Source organism: Dioscorea cayenensis, unplaced genomic scaffold (assembly GCF_009730915.1).
Source record: "Dioscorea cayenensis subsp. rotundata cultivar TDr96_F1 unplaced genomic scaffold, TDr96_F1_v2_PseudoChromosome.rev07_lg8_w22 25.fasta BLBR01002165.1, whole genome shotgun sequence".
NCBI lineage: Eukaryota > Viridiplantae > Streptophyta > Magnoliopsida > Dioscoreales > Dioscoreaceae > Dioscorea > Dioscorea cayenensis.
The window spans coordinates 16,029-30,016 of NW_024088556.1; the positions used below are offsets into that span (position 1 = coordinate 16,029).

Consider the following 13,988-nt stretch of genomic DNA (forward strand, 5'->3'; position numbering starts at 1 on the left):
GCTTTTAGATCAAGCCGGTGTAGAGCTCGAGCTTGTGAACGATGGGCTCGTCGTCTCCCCGCCGGCGACCCCTGCATGCCCTTCGGCCAACTGAAACCCTAGAACTCCCTCATGGCCTCTCCCTCGCTCCTCGCTTCAAGCTCCTCCTCACCCCTCTTCCGCACCGACCCCTGCTGTGCGGCCAATCGATGAGTGGAAGCTCAAGCAAGCTCTCCTCTTTTCTCCGCTCCTCCCTCTCCCTTCCCTCCCTGACCACTCCGATGACCTCGTCATCCGCCGCCGCCCCGACCTTCACAAGCGCCGGCTCTCCGATCCCGTCGCCGATGGCTCGCTCCACATCCGCGACTTCTCCTCACTCCGTCTTGAAGATACTGATGATACTGATCTTCTCCGCCGGCGCTTCTCCGAGTGGTGCTCCTCCGTCGAGGACCGGCTTCAAGGAATCGAGGTCAATGTCGAGGGGGTTAAGTTCCGTCTGACAGTTGATGCTCCGAAAGTTGATAATTTTGAGTGGATGAAGAAGTCGTGGGAGGATCATTATGCCTCCAAATTGCTCGATAGTCGTAGTACTAAACCCTAAAACTTAGTTTTTCAACCTTTTGGATTGATTTTTGTGGGATTTATCTTCAATTAATGGTGTTTGGTTCCTAGGGAATTCTTGGAGAGGTGTTGCACGGAGGCCGGATACTATCATTGTTTTCCGGTGTGCCTTCGAGGTGGTTTGCAGAGCCGAGAGTATCGTCCAAGGCCTCAATGCTTGTCTCTCACACCATCTTTACAGCATTGGGGAGAATCAGGTGCATCTTTGTTGTCCCTTGAGATCTCTGATTTTTGTGCTTGATCTATAAGATTATAATTGTTCATAGTTGTCACTTTTCTTAAAACTTCATTAATGATATTGATATCAGATATTGAATTTTGGGCACAAGTTGATATCATGTTAGGTTAGTTTTGCCTTCAGTTGATTATTTTTTATGCGGGAGAAGTACCAGTGAAACTATGCGTTAATTGTCATGGATAGATGGACAATCTACTCTCTGATTGGGGAAAAAAGGAGATGTGCTTATCACATGGATTACTTCGGTGAGAGATAAGTATGGACAGAATATTTTGATTATTGAACCTAGAGTTGTTAACTCTAGATGCGCATAGATATTTCCAAGATACTTCTCCTTACGAGAATTTGACCTATCTTGTTCAGAAAACTATCCTTTTGGAACATTACTTTAAACATATTTTGATCCAGATAGATCACCCAGCCACCAAGATTGTATTGGCACATTTTGCACAGAATAGAATTCACTTGGCAAAGGAAGAGTTATTTAGTTATTATTACCTAGGGAAGATTACCAATTTTACCCCAACAGAACAAGCCTGGTAAAGAAGTTTTATAGAAAGAATGGAAAACTATTCCAACCAGACTTGAAGAAGAAGGGTCAGCTAGTGATCTAGATTTGATTAAATAGAAGAAGAACTAGCTGAAGGACTTGTAGGCTGTTGCAGTAGAAATCTACAAGCACAATGACTGAATATCTAGAAGGTGAGGACTATGAAGAGGAAGGAGCCTATATCAAGTAAGAATTAATTTTCAATAAGGCCCAATTCCTCAAAATACAATTTAAGTTGCTCAATATGAAGCCAAGACAGCTTTCAAACAACGATAAAATCTTTCTTGAGCTATTTAGAAGTAGAAGTGTATTGTATTATTGCATGATTACAAAGGAGCGATCTCGGGATATCAAAAACATCATTGGAAAGGTGAATGTACTGTTAATCACTAAAGAAGCAATCGGAGAAAAACTACAAATGAGACCAGAGAAAGATCAAAAGGAGATAGGCTACATTCACATAGGCAGAATCCAGCTTATAGTTAAGGCCCCTTCTTAGAGAAGGTATAAATAGTTCTATAAAACTGGCAATCATGGATAATCATTTTGCTACCAAATAATAAAAGGATTCCTTGTGAGGCCTTATTTTAGGAAATTTGAATAATCAAAAGCTGATCTTTAGTATATATCCTAAATATGCCATAAATATCCATGATCAAAACATCAACCAGACCTTGAGCGGAGCTTATCAATTTGAAACAACAGATTGAATGAAAGAAGGATCTATGCCCTTTAGTTTTTGCCATATAGCATTACTGGCCCTTAGCAATCTACATCATTCAGACCTATTCAGAGATACTGAAATTATAGAGATGGATGGAATATATAAGCCCATAATTCAGGTATTTAAGCCAAGACTAGATAGTACTCTTGAAATTCCAGAAGAATGGGAAATTGATCGAGCAGAACAACGACTTCTTGGAGGAAGAGCATAAAGGTATATACAGGAGGAAAGAGGAGTTGTCCATATTAGGTCAAGTATGGAAATAGCCATACGATCTGTTGACACTTCCAGACAGGAGCTAAACATAGATCTTGGGAACCGCCGTCCAGTTTTAGTATGAAAGACGAATATTTTGACAAACAAAACTGGGACCCCATCATCTCATATAAATAGGAATAAGATCCCACACCTAGACCTCTATAAACTTGATCCATGCTATAAATATAAGAATTTAAATGGAGGAATAACCACCATAGCCAAGTTTGCAAAGGTTCTTATAAAATTCATTGATAAAGAGGGCATCCCCCATGATAGCATTTTCAGCATACACGTAGAAACTGACATAAATGCTGACCTGCGATTGATATTCAACCGGTATTATCTCTTATAAATAGGAATATGATCCCACACCTAGACCTCTATAATCTCAATCCATGCTATAAATATAAGAATTTCAATGGAGGAATAACCGCCATAGCCAAGTTTGCAAAGGTTCTTATAAAATCCATTGATAAAGAGGGAATCCCCCATGATAACATTTTAAGCATACAAGTAGAAACTGACATAAATGCTGACCTGCGATTGATATTCAGTACCAGTTTCTTAACTGAAGTAGACCCCTACATATTAACACAAAATATGTTATCTATAACACTTAATGGCATCCATCTCCAATTCTCAAGAAGCCTGCATAACTAGTCCATTTATTGTATATATTCCTATCACTAATAAATATCTAGACTATCAAACCAAGACATTTCATGCATTTATAGGCACAGGATCTTGGCTAACCCTTGTAAACCTCATGTTTTTCCAAATGAATCCTGGGAAACAAATATTAGAGTAGGTGAAGGAATTTCCATTGGATAACTAGTTATTAAACACAATAAGATTGTCACTGGAGTAGAAGCCATGCAAACCATCTCTCATTTCAATTTTCTTATGGGCCTTTATGATTGAGCTTAGTATGAAGGTCAATGATATTTTTCAAACTAACTTGCAGTTATCTCTTTTAAGCTATAGATTCCTTGCTGTCTTATGTGTGATAGTTTCTCCTTTATGATTATGCAATTTGCACACAATTTCTTGATACCCGGTCTGATTTTACATTCTATTTTCTTTTATTACCATTTTTGCATTTCTTGGTTGTGCAATTTTTGCCCAATTCTTGACATACTCTTTGAGTTTCCTTAAATAGGAATCTCAATGTTGCTGGTGATGATAATTTAGGCCAGAAAGTGGATGAAGTTACTGGAGAAGTGGCATCTGGACTTCAGTGCAAGATCTGGGTTCAGTTTGAGAGTCATGAGGACTTCTGTAATGCAATGAAGGTGTTATGTGCCCGTTCTTTGCAAAAGGTAAGCGGTAAATGTGCTTAACCAGAGATCTAGCTGCCCAGGCTTGCCTAGTGCTGCCAACTTTTCTATTGAATCTGTAATTAAGGAGTCCTCTTTGTGTTAATGTTTAGTTTTTGACCATGGTAATTTTTAATCACACGTGCAAAGTTTTGCTTTCACCGTGCATCAAATCATTATTGGTGGCTGTGCCTTTTTGTTTTTCTTTTACCAATGAGAGTTTTTTTATTAACAGACATTTTTTTATTTCTTAATGAGCCCTCAATTCAGCTGCTAAAAATCATTACTTTCAGATGCTTAACCGACTGTTCACCTGAGATTTCTTTTTATCTTTCTTTTTTTATGCTGATTTTTGTAAATGGTGGAATATGTCTTGATTAATTCTTAGTTTACCTTTTTTCTTTGATCATTAGTTCTTGGTTGACAAAAAAAAAAGGCTGCCATTTAACTTGTTTAGATATATTATACAGGAGGGTTCAAATCTTAAAGTAGATTACAAGTTAACTTGGGATCGAGATGGTTATTTCCAAAAACTGCAGCAAAGGCCTGTGAATAGTCAGGTACAAGAGAAGGTTGACAGGCTGCATGCAGTGCCAACTCACATCGGTAAGGAGGCTCCAAGGCAACACACACAGCTTACCCGGACTGTTCATAATGGTCCACGGCCCTAAAAAGATTCAGGGTAAGTTTACTTTTTTTCATTTTGGTTCCAGACAATTCTATTTGATACTTAGAAATGCTTGCCTAAGCACTTCTATTGCTACATATACAAATGGGAGATTACTTGTTTGACCAGCTAATAAATGTCCCTTGATTACTGAAACATGATGGTACATGTCAGCTGATAATTATTCAACCAGACCATTTGATTTTATTTTGTCATAGTAAGTGTGCCACTGAAATTAGGTTGCCCGATATTTATGGTGGTGTGTTGTATGCTACCCTAGCCCTCTGCTATGATACTGGGTGAGTTTGCACTCAATGTGTTAGTTATGTACCTGAATATCAAGGATGTTTTCACTATATGGGAAAATTACCTTTGCACCTAAAAACAAGGATTTCCTTTGGTATTAGGTACAAAGCTGATATATTAGGTGTCTCGGAATTATTTTTTTAAACAATCATTATTCTAATAACTCACCCTCAAATACTAGGCTAAAGTCTACACCGGTCAAGCAGTGGAGAAATAATTTATTTCCCGCAGTATTGGTTTTATGCACTGTTCCCATATCTCAGTTGGCTGCAATCAAAGCTTCTCTTATTACAGAGACGCTCATGTTTGCATCTGGTTCAATGTCTAAATTTAAATCATATTTAATCCTGACACCTGCAGGAATGAAGATAGCTGCAAGTAATTTGTGGAGAGCCAATTTCAAGCATTCAGCACACACTTTTACTAGCAACAGAGCTTGTGTTTTGCGCAACCACTCTTTATCAATTTACACTGTAAGATCAATTGGCAAAGGCTCAGTACCAGTCCCACTGTCTGTAAGTCTGTAAGTTTGGTCTTCAATACGATTTTACGTTCCTGCTGCTCATAGCATTCAGGCACATGATCACTGTTTGTGAATTTATAAATGATATGCAGTAATTTGGTTTGGCCATAAAATGACATTGTACACCGTAGTATTACTTTCAGAACATGAAATTCGCCAAAATTGCTCTCTGTTGTCTATCATGTACACAAACTAAACTAATACCTAAAAACACAGATTTGCCATCTTTCTAGTTGTGTTTACCAGGACATTCGACGGTGATGGTATCCGGCATTCAATTCCCAGAGAAATTGGGTTGTTGAGCCATCAGATTGAATTCCATTTTCTCAAATCAGGTATTCAAATCTGTGTGCTATGATGAACAAGTACTGCTATAACTTCCTATTGGTCCTATGTTGACTCTAGATTTCGGCTATCGAAATAATGAATTTAACTGAAAACTATGACAAATGTTTTGAATCTCCATATGAGATGTTTATTTCCAAGGCTTTTGTTGCTTTATGCATGTAATTTTTCTCCATTAAAAATTAATAGGATGCTATATCTTTATATTGGCTCTACGTTGACCCCAGGCTATAAAGTCAATCCGCCTTATTAGATTTCGCCATGTTTTTCAGCACATGCTTATTTATGCTTTGGTGAATATATATATATATCTCGTGATCTTAATAATGGATTAAACCGTAAACTATGACTAATGTTTTGAATTATAGTGGTTTTTTCCAAGGCTTTTGTTGCTTTCATTCATATGTAATTTTTGTGTGCATTATTAATTAAGGCTACTTTTACCTTCCAAATTTCCTAAAAGCTCAGGCCAAATGAGGTGAATGTTACATTACTCATTCTCTTTCTCTTAATTAATAGAATCTTGTAACATCCGATTTGTGATATGTTGACCACCAGGCCACGAAGTCTATTGCCTTGTTAGATTTCGGCATTTTTTTAATGCTCGTCGGATATATACAGCATGATCTAAACATTGTTAAAGCGGGTAAGTGCCAAGACTTAATGTTAATACTTCAATATATTTATATTCTTGTACTCTCAATTTACGTAAAGTTAAAATTCAAAAATGAACATAAACATTTCACATAAAAAATTAGCTATGTTAATAAACTAAAAGGTCATTAAGTTAAATAATGAGTTAAATTCTATACAAGAGATCTAGTGTTAATAAACTAAGATTGTTGGCTTTAAAATTAAATTGACTAATGCATGTTTTTTTACCGTTTATCATAATTGAGTGTGGGTTTTTTTTTCCCTAGGCTTTTGTTGCTGCCATTCACAAGTAATTTTTTCCCATGATCAATTAACAGATGATTCATCAGGCATCTTTTTTGACAAAAAGGAAAATTTTTGGCGGTTTTATTTAATGAAAAATGTCTCAATCTAGCCCTTGATCTATGCTACAAAAGTCTTAATCTCAAATTGATAGCCATTATTTGGGAGTCAGTGAATCTACATGAAAGAAAAAGAAACTAAGATCTTGTTAAATTGGATGGATAGGTAAGGGCATTGCATTAATATGTTTACATTGTTTTGCTCATAATTCTTGTGTTACTGTATTTTCATTCAATCCCAAGAAAACTAGAGAAAATTAAAAAAAAAAAAAAAAATCTCATTCAACCTATCTTATATAAATACAATAATAATTTTTAATCACATCTATCTCATAAGATAATTTATAAATTAAATCAAAAGAAAAAACAAGAATCACCCAAAAACAAAAATCAAAATAACAAAAAACAAACTCCATCTTTCTATGCACATTCACATGAAAAATGACAAAAAGATAAAAAAAGAAGTGTACATCATGAAGGGCAAGGCAATACTCCCCCTTTGGTTACAATTCCTCAACCAAAACCCCTTCAATGAACATAATAATTTACATAAATAAACATCCTTCATCTATAAACCTAATTAAAAAAAGAAAAAAGAAAAAAGAAAAGAATCAAACAAAGAAGAAGAAGAAGAAGAAGAAGAAGAAGAAGAAGAAATTCAAATCATCATCCTCTCCTATGATTCACCAAATGTTTGGGTGATGAAGCCTCTCCCAACTTCTTATCACTCAACCTTCTTCCATAATCCTTCTTCCTCCTTCTAACATTAGTCCCATCATGCATGGAAGGCACCAAATACCACCAAATGGAAGTGCAACAAATAGCAAACACCTTCCCAAACAAAACTAAACTAAATAGAATCAAAACCATAACCATTGACCAATAATGATATCTCCATCTCCCCAAACTACACCTTTTCTCAGCCACCTTACACTTCTCCGGCACCGGAACAACCTCCGGTTGCTCTTTAACCGGTGACGGTGGTGATTCGGGCACCGATATCTTTGTCAAAGGCTTTTTCTTGTCATCCTTGAGTTTGATGATGATGGGAACCCAATCATTAGAGTTGCTATACATGAACTTCACCATGGCAGTGTCTTTGGAGCCAGACTTGGCCATGATCTTCTCCTTCTTTGCTTCTAACTCAGCCATCACAGCAGAGAACTTATCTAAACCTCTTTGTGAGTATGGGTTCTTGTTCTTCTTCTTTGATTCTTTTGGTGTTGATGGTGCAGATGGATCTTCATCCACATGAGAAAAGTTTCCTGTTCCACAAAACATCACCTCTCTTTAATTTCTCTCTATGTTTCTCTCTGGTTTATTTGGTCATGGATTTAACTTTCATATATATATATATATATATAAATCTAGGGAATGGTTTCAGCAGTCATATTTTGAAGGTATAAATCTAAATGGAAAGACTTGATCAAGGGAGGAAGGTGGAGGTGGTAGTCAAATGAAGATATAATAGAAGACAAGGAAGCAATTCAAACAAGAAGTTTCCATCATGTTGTAATACTTTTCCATGTAGTTGACTTGGTGATGGAACAATATAAAATTATTATTTTAAGGGATGTGGTAGTAAGTAGGTAACTTGGAGCCTCTGCCACTTTATTAAATTCTTAATTGCCTAATGTTTGACAAAGTCCACTATGACCAAACTCATATGTAATCTTTTAACATAATAAAGTTTTTGTCATTATTTTTCTTGTTTTATTTAGTGGAGTGGTTTTGATAATTGAACCAATGAATTTCCCTACTTAGAAATATTAATGAGAGAGACATCTATATATATATATATATATATATGTTTGATTAGCTTGTTCTCTACTTCATTTTTAGTGTCAATCTTGATTGGCGTTTTAACACACTTGTGTTGCTTGACTAACGATGCAACTAGCATTAAGGAATACACCAATGTGAAAACTAATGTTTAATTAGTCTATTTATTTAGCAATATTATTATTTGAACTATTTTATATATATTAGATAATGTTATTGTTAAAAAAAAATTATGTTAAAAAATAGAAGCTTATGTCAATAATCAAGAGTCAAGCATGTGTGACATAATCCATCTATCAACAATCACGCCACCAGTGATATAGAATAAATTTTTTTAATCATAATATTACATAACATAAAAATCATTCTAATCAACAATATTAACTAATTTATAAAATATCTTAAAACTAAATATAGATTCTTTAAATCTATTTACTTACTAACTATGTTCCAACAAGGTCAAGTTTAAATCATCAAGTGCAATAAAAATTTTCAACTTTCTCTATTTTGGTTTTAAAATATTTTTATTTACATCTTAATTATGCATTAGGCAGGAATCAAATTTTCGACTTATTATATGAGAATCAAATGTTACTTTATTGATCAGCCGTTACAACCGGTAGCCTTTCCCTATGCACTTATATTAACACAAATTTACTAAAAAAATATAAAATAAATAATAAATAATAAACTATGATTTTTGTATTTTTTTCTTAACATTAGCTTATTAAAAGAAAACAGAAGTAAGGATTGAGATTGTGGGAATTTGGTTTGGGGATAAGGATCTGTTTCTTAAGTTCAAAGTCTTGTGAGTGAGGAGTCAATTGGAAAGTGATTTTAATCCTGTCTTTTGTAGAGTTAGTTTCAAAGTTCTAGAAAATGTGTGTCATCCTCTTTATCATCGCAACAAATAATAATGGCATTTACTATGAATTAATGGTTGCTTGTTGTGCTGGACCTTTCTCAGCATAATTGGATATATACTAAATATATTAATAATTTTTTAAACTTAAGCATTCAAATTTAGTGTTTTTTTTTAATAGTCTTTGTCCCGAGTTGTATTTATGGCCCAGCCAAACATGGTGTTAATCAACTTAATTTGTACAAATATATCCTCCAAGATGAAGTGACTCTTGTGTATATAAACAATAATATTGCCATTGAATTTTGCATGTTACTTGCCAAATAAATCCAATTCTAATATATATATATATATATTGAGCATCAATCATCTGTGTAGGTTTATAGATTAAAAATTTATAAACGTTTATGTAAGCCATTGAATTTCAATTCAACGGTTGTGCGCTGTACAATAAACAGTATCACACTATAGCGGCTTAATTATTATTGTGCTTAACTGCGGGCATTCTGGGAACATCCGCAGTTGATATTTCTTGTATATATATACAAGAAAATCAAGATGTAAAAAGAGCCTTGAATTTGATAATATAACAACAACAACAAAAAAAAAGGCAAAGTAAGCAACAAAATTCCTGTTGAGTTACCTTGAACACAAAGCTAATATTAACTAGAAAATGTATGAAGATGTGAACAAGATATAAAGATTTGACTTTGAAAAACTAGACAGACACAATAAATATCAAGGAATTTGATGAAAGGTAAGGTTTAATCCAGCAAATAATAAATTAGATCAGTTTAATATTCATCCAACGGAAACAACACCAACAAGCATGTGCATTAACATAAGTGAAAATATTTGTCAACAAATGAATTGCAAAGAGATCAATAGTAGCACAAAATTAAAAGATATGCTGTCAACTATTCAGGTTTGAAAATGAATGGTTGAAAAAACAACTGCAGATAAACATTTGAAAACATGAAGGGGCTATGAAGACATGAATTGCAGATATCATGCAATGGATAAATAAGTATCAAAGATGTCTCTATGACAATGAAGTTCACATCTTTCAACATTTATAATAGCTGCTGTTTGCAGTTCTTCTTCTCAAAAAAAAAAAAGTCTGTGACAATGATATGGACACATTGTTAATATAGCACATAAGTGAAACTGAAGTATCAATGCTGACATTTTATCATTTAAATTTTTAACTATTTAAATTGCACAATAACTGAGTGGTAGTAGATCCTTCAAACTATCAATTTTACCATTTGAGATAGATGTTTTCTTCATGCACTCTGCAGTGACCTGGAGCCAAAACTTCTTGGTCTATGCTTATCTTTTGGTTTTACCAGATTTCTTGGTGTAGACAAAATAACCTAGGGTTTTGAGATATCAACATCAAATTGACAAGCATGATCTCCACGTCATCCAGAGTTATGCAATTTATAATCCAGAAACATGCCATCATCCATTGAACAGCATAAATGCATTACCTCCATAATTTGGTTACTAATATTGACCAGATGAGAATCTCATGAAGTTGATAAAATAAAGAGAAAACTTCAAAATAGAGCATATCACTTTGGAAACCATATCCATGATTGATCTAATGCATTTCAATAGAAGAACCATTAATATTGATATTTAACAACAAGCAAACCTATTTGTCGAGAATTTCTCACATTATATTCCTGAGACAGTTCGAATTTCCTTCCAAGTTGGTTTGTCTCATAGATTGTTCACAGGTCAAACTCAATCTTTAATGAAGAATCTTAATTTAACTCACAGAACTTGTTACGAATATGCCTAAATTGGCTTTAAAAAAACAGTACTTCATCAGGATATCATTTGAAACATAAAACGTAAGAGATTGATTAAAATTCTTGATTTCTCTCCATATCACTCTAAATTTGAGGATACAAGATTTGAATTGGTGTTGTTTCATTCATTCCACCTAAAAAATTCATTTTAATTGGAATTTGGCTATTCATAATGCACACTGATCCATCTGCCATGGCTTAGTGGTTTAAGGGCCGACCCATACCATAATTAGCACATTTGTTGGTCCTGCTGGATGCACAACCATGGGAATGTTCAATAAGTCTATTAGAACTCACTCTATCAAAGGAATTTCATAACCATACATTGCAAATTGATCCAGTGCATTCATACTATAACATATGAACGGTAAGAATTCTTATTGTTATTGAAACTCGGAGAAAAAAGATTTCAAGAACTGATAGGTACTTAGGCAAAGCAAGATAAACATTTGATTACAGTTTCAATTAAGACTTAAAGAAAAAAAAAAGCTTGTATCACTGTGCTGTAAACTAAGAACTTTTTACTGATCTTGTTCCAAAAATTATTTCATTAGAAGGTATTTTATGGCTTCAAGGAACTCTAGAGTCTCAAGAAAATTACTAAATACAAAAACATCAGTTTGATTTAATTTATACTTGTGTTATTATAATTTTACAAGAAAGGAAACTCATCATCAGTCATGTAATTCTATTGCATATAGAGACTTAGCATGCTAGCTATATTATCCTAAGAACTCCCAATCGCTAGGATCACACATTAGCAACAAACTCTGCCATAAATATGAAGGTCTCAATAGCAATCACCAAACTTCATGTCATTCAGATCATAAGCAGATCCAGTCGGCAAGACACACCAAATCTGTTGATTAAAATCAACTATGAAAATTAAATATACCATGCTAAAACTGGCTTAGAATTTTTTTTTTTAATTATTATTTTATTAAACAATGGTACAACATTTATTCCTATGTACAGAGACAATTTCCAACAAGGTCATGAACTAGAAACATTACTACAATGTTCAACAGTATCAAGAATCCTACCATTTAAAGTGATATGCTTCAAGTCTATGATAAAGTTGTTCCTCAGAAATCCAAATCCAAAAGTCCCATCCACATACTCCCATATCCTGCCCTCCACATTCCGAGGATCACCAGAAGAACCAGACAGGTCTGGAAGCACCAAATCATAACTAGAGTTGATACAAAGAATGCGTGAAACCACCTCCATATGTTTATCAGTCCGATCCATAGCCACAGGTCGAATGTGCTCACGACTTTCATATATTTCTTGTTCTTCTCTAGAAAATGGGGGTTCTATAAATGTAGTGTTTGAAGTCCAAAATACCGGGGAATAACTAGAGAAAGGTTCCCCTGAATCACCAACTCTCCGACAAGTTATGCCTCCAATATCATCATATGTCACAAGAAAAAAATCCAATCGCATATCCTCACAAATCCCCTATTTCACAACAAAAGTATCAGAACAATTCATAGCCTTCGCAGTTGCACGCTTGCACTAGAATGAATGCTAAAAATCTAAAACAGAGATCAAAGAACAAAATTTCAGAGCAAATAACAACAAAGGAAGAGAAGCAGTGCCATACCTTCCAAAGGCCCTGCAAAGGCCGCGACGGAGTTGGCCCAAAGCTGCCAATTTTGACGAAATGCTCTGCCTCCCATCTCATCCTGCCAAGGCGCTCCCTTTCCCTCCTCTTTCTCTGCCTCCTTGAAGCCCTATCTCCACCAGGGCTCGTTCGATTAGCAAAGTGCTGATAGATCTCTGACATCAATTGGTCCGGCGGAGACGTGCCCAGGATCTCAGTATCAGGAGATTCAGCGTAGAAGCTCCGGTTCTCCTCCACAACGAAGTGCTTGGAACCCACGAAGCTCACGTTAACAGGCACCAAATCAGGCTCCGAAACCACCGAATCAGTGGCCGATTTGGATGAATCTTCAGGGAATTCAAACCGGAAGCTCACAGGTTCGCCATGGGAGGAGAGGCCAAGCCAAAGAAAGGGGCTTTTGACTACGGCATAGCTGCCAGCATCCGGGGATGGGTAGACGCATGAGCCAGAAATGAAGGAAGTCCCAAACTCAAAGAAGACAAGCGGGGGAGTGCCAGCGGCGGTGCCCTGGCCAATGCGGCGCCAGAATCCAAGGAGGGCGTCCCATGCGTCAAGAACTTTGTAGAGGCGACGGAAGGGGAGAGCCGAGGTGGCGGTCCACCGCCGGACGAGGGTCTTGGATCCCCATCGGCGGTTAAGCATCGCATTCCATAGGGCAGAGGAGGAGCATAGGGAGGCCGAGCGACGGGAGGTACAGGCGAACGACGAGAGTTCCGCTGGTAAGAGGAAGGAGATGATGCTCAATTGCACGTCCTCGGGGAAGTCCGCGAACGATTGCACCTGCGACGCCATGGCTTAGTTTCTAGGGTTTCAAGATGGACGATGGAGGAGAAGAAGAAGAGATCGCTGAGAAATGGGATTGAAGATTGGAGAACAAGAAAGCAAGAGCGGCGAATGGGGAAGAGTTCGGTCAGTGTTGGATTGAATCTGAACCGTTCGTTGTCCCGGAAGACAAATGGACGGTGGATGTTGAAATTGATTGCTTATGTTCCAATTTTTTTTTAAAATTAATAAATCATTTATATTTAGAGGAAAAAATACATTGCGCAACATAAACAAATCTATTAAAAATGGAGAATAAAATACTAACACTATAAACATAGATGGATATTACACTTGAGAACTAAAACGACACATATTACAAACAAATGGTGATTTTTCTTTTGTTGTGATAATCCATCAATCTGATCTGGGTCTTCTGGATCGTCAATAAGTTCTTCATGAAATAGATACTTCTTTTGATAACTAAAATCAGTTCCTCAAATCTGGTCTTTTTGCAACTGGAGTTGAGCTGTATTTACCTAGGTAATAAACATATAATCAGCTTTGCAAATGATAAAAAAGACGATAATGTGATGTGCAATTGAAAATGCAA

The 13,988-nt window shown here is 35.8% G+C and overlaps 3 protein-coding genes across 4 annotated transcripts; 1 reads left to right on the top strand and 2 right to left on the bottom strand.

Annotated features, from left to right (window-relative positions):
* The first annotated feature begins 248 nt into the window (after window positions 1-248).
* Window positions 249-4,357, top strand: LOC120257492. Its single transcript, XM_039264945.1, has 4 exons — window positions 249-566; window positions 652-797; window positions 3,530-3,689; window positions 4,157-4,357. The coding sequence occupies exons 1-4, from the start codon at window positions 540-542 to the stop codon at window positions 4,355-4,357; spliced, it is 534 nt and encodes a 177-aa protein (XP_039120879.1). The 5' UTR covers window positions 249-539.
* A 2,831-nt stretch (window positions 4,358-7,188) lies between these two features.
* On the bottom strand, window positions 7,189-7,803 carry LOC120257493. The gene has a single exon (XM_039264946.1). The coding sequence runs from the start codon at window positions 7,801-7,803 to the stop codon at window positions 7,189-7,191; it is 615 nt and encodes a 204-aa protein (XP_039120880.1).
* Window positions 7,804-10,440: 2,637 nt separating this feature from the next.
* On the bottom strand, window positions 10,441-13,548 carry LOC120257491 (F-box protein At3g12350). 2 transcript variants are annotated; one of them, XM_039264944.1, is made up of 2 exons: window positions 12,593-13,548; window positions 10,441-10,542 (listed from the first exon to the last, which is right to left on the bottom strand). In XM_039264944.1, exons 1-2 carry the CDS (start codon window positions 13,403-13,405, stop codon window positions 10,453-10,455), a joined length of 903 nt encoding a protein of 300 aa, XP_039120878.1. In that variant the 5' UTR covers window positions 13,406-13,548; the 3' UTR covers window positions 10,441-10,452. The 2 variants fall into 2 exon arrangements, with proteins under 2 accessions (XP_039120878.1, XP_039120877.1); XM_039264943.1 differs by lacking the exon at window positions 10,441-10,542 and adding an exon at window positions 11,877-12,447 and having other exon boundaries at window positions 12,593-13,540.
* Window positions 13,549-13,988: the final 440 nt, after the last annotated feature.

Coding starts and splice junctions, on each gene's coding strand:
- LOC120257492 (XM_039264945.1), top strand. CDS start 540: ATGCCTCCAAATTGCTCGATAGTCGTA. Junction 567..651: donor CAAATTGCTCGATAGTCGTA/GTACTAAACCCT, acceptor TTTGGTTCCTAG/GGAATTCTTGGAGAGGTGTT. Junction 3,690..4,156: donor GTGCCCGTTCTTTGCAAAAG/GTAAGCGGTAAA, acceptor TATATTATACAG/GAGGGTTCAAATCTTAAAGT.
- LOC120257493 (XM_039264946.1), bottom strand. CDS start 7,803: ATGTTTTGTGGAACAGGAAACTTTTCTCATGTGGATGAAGATCCATCT.
- LOC120257491 (XM_039264943.1), bottom strand. CDS start 13,405: ATGGCGTCGCAGGTGCAATCGTTCGCGGACTTCCCCGAGGACGTGCAA. Junction 12,448..12,592: donor CTTTGCAGGGCCTTTGGAAG/GTATGGCACTGC, acceptor GTTGTGAAATAG/GGGATTTGTGAGGATATGCG.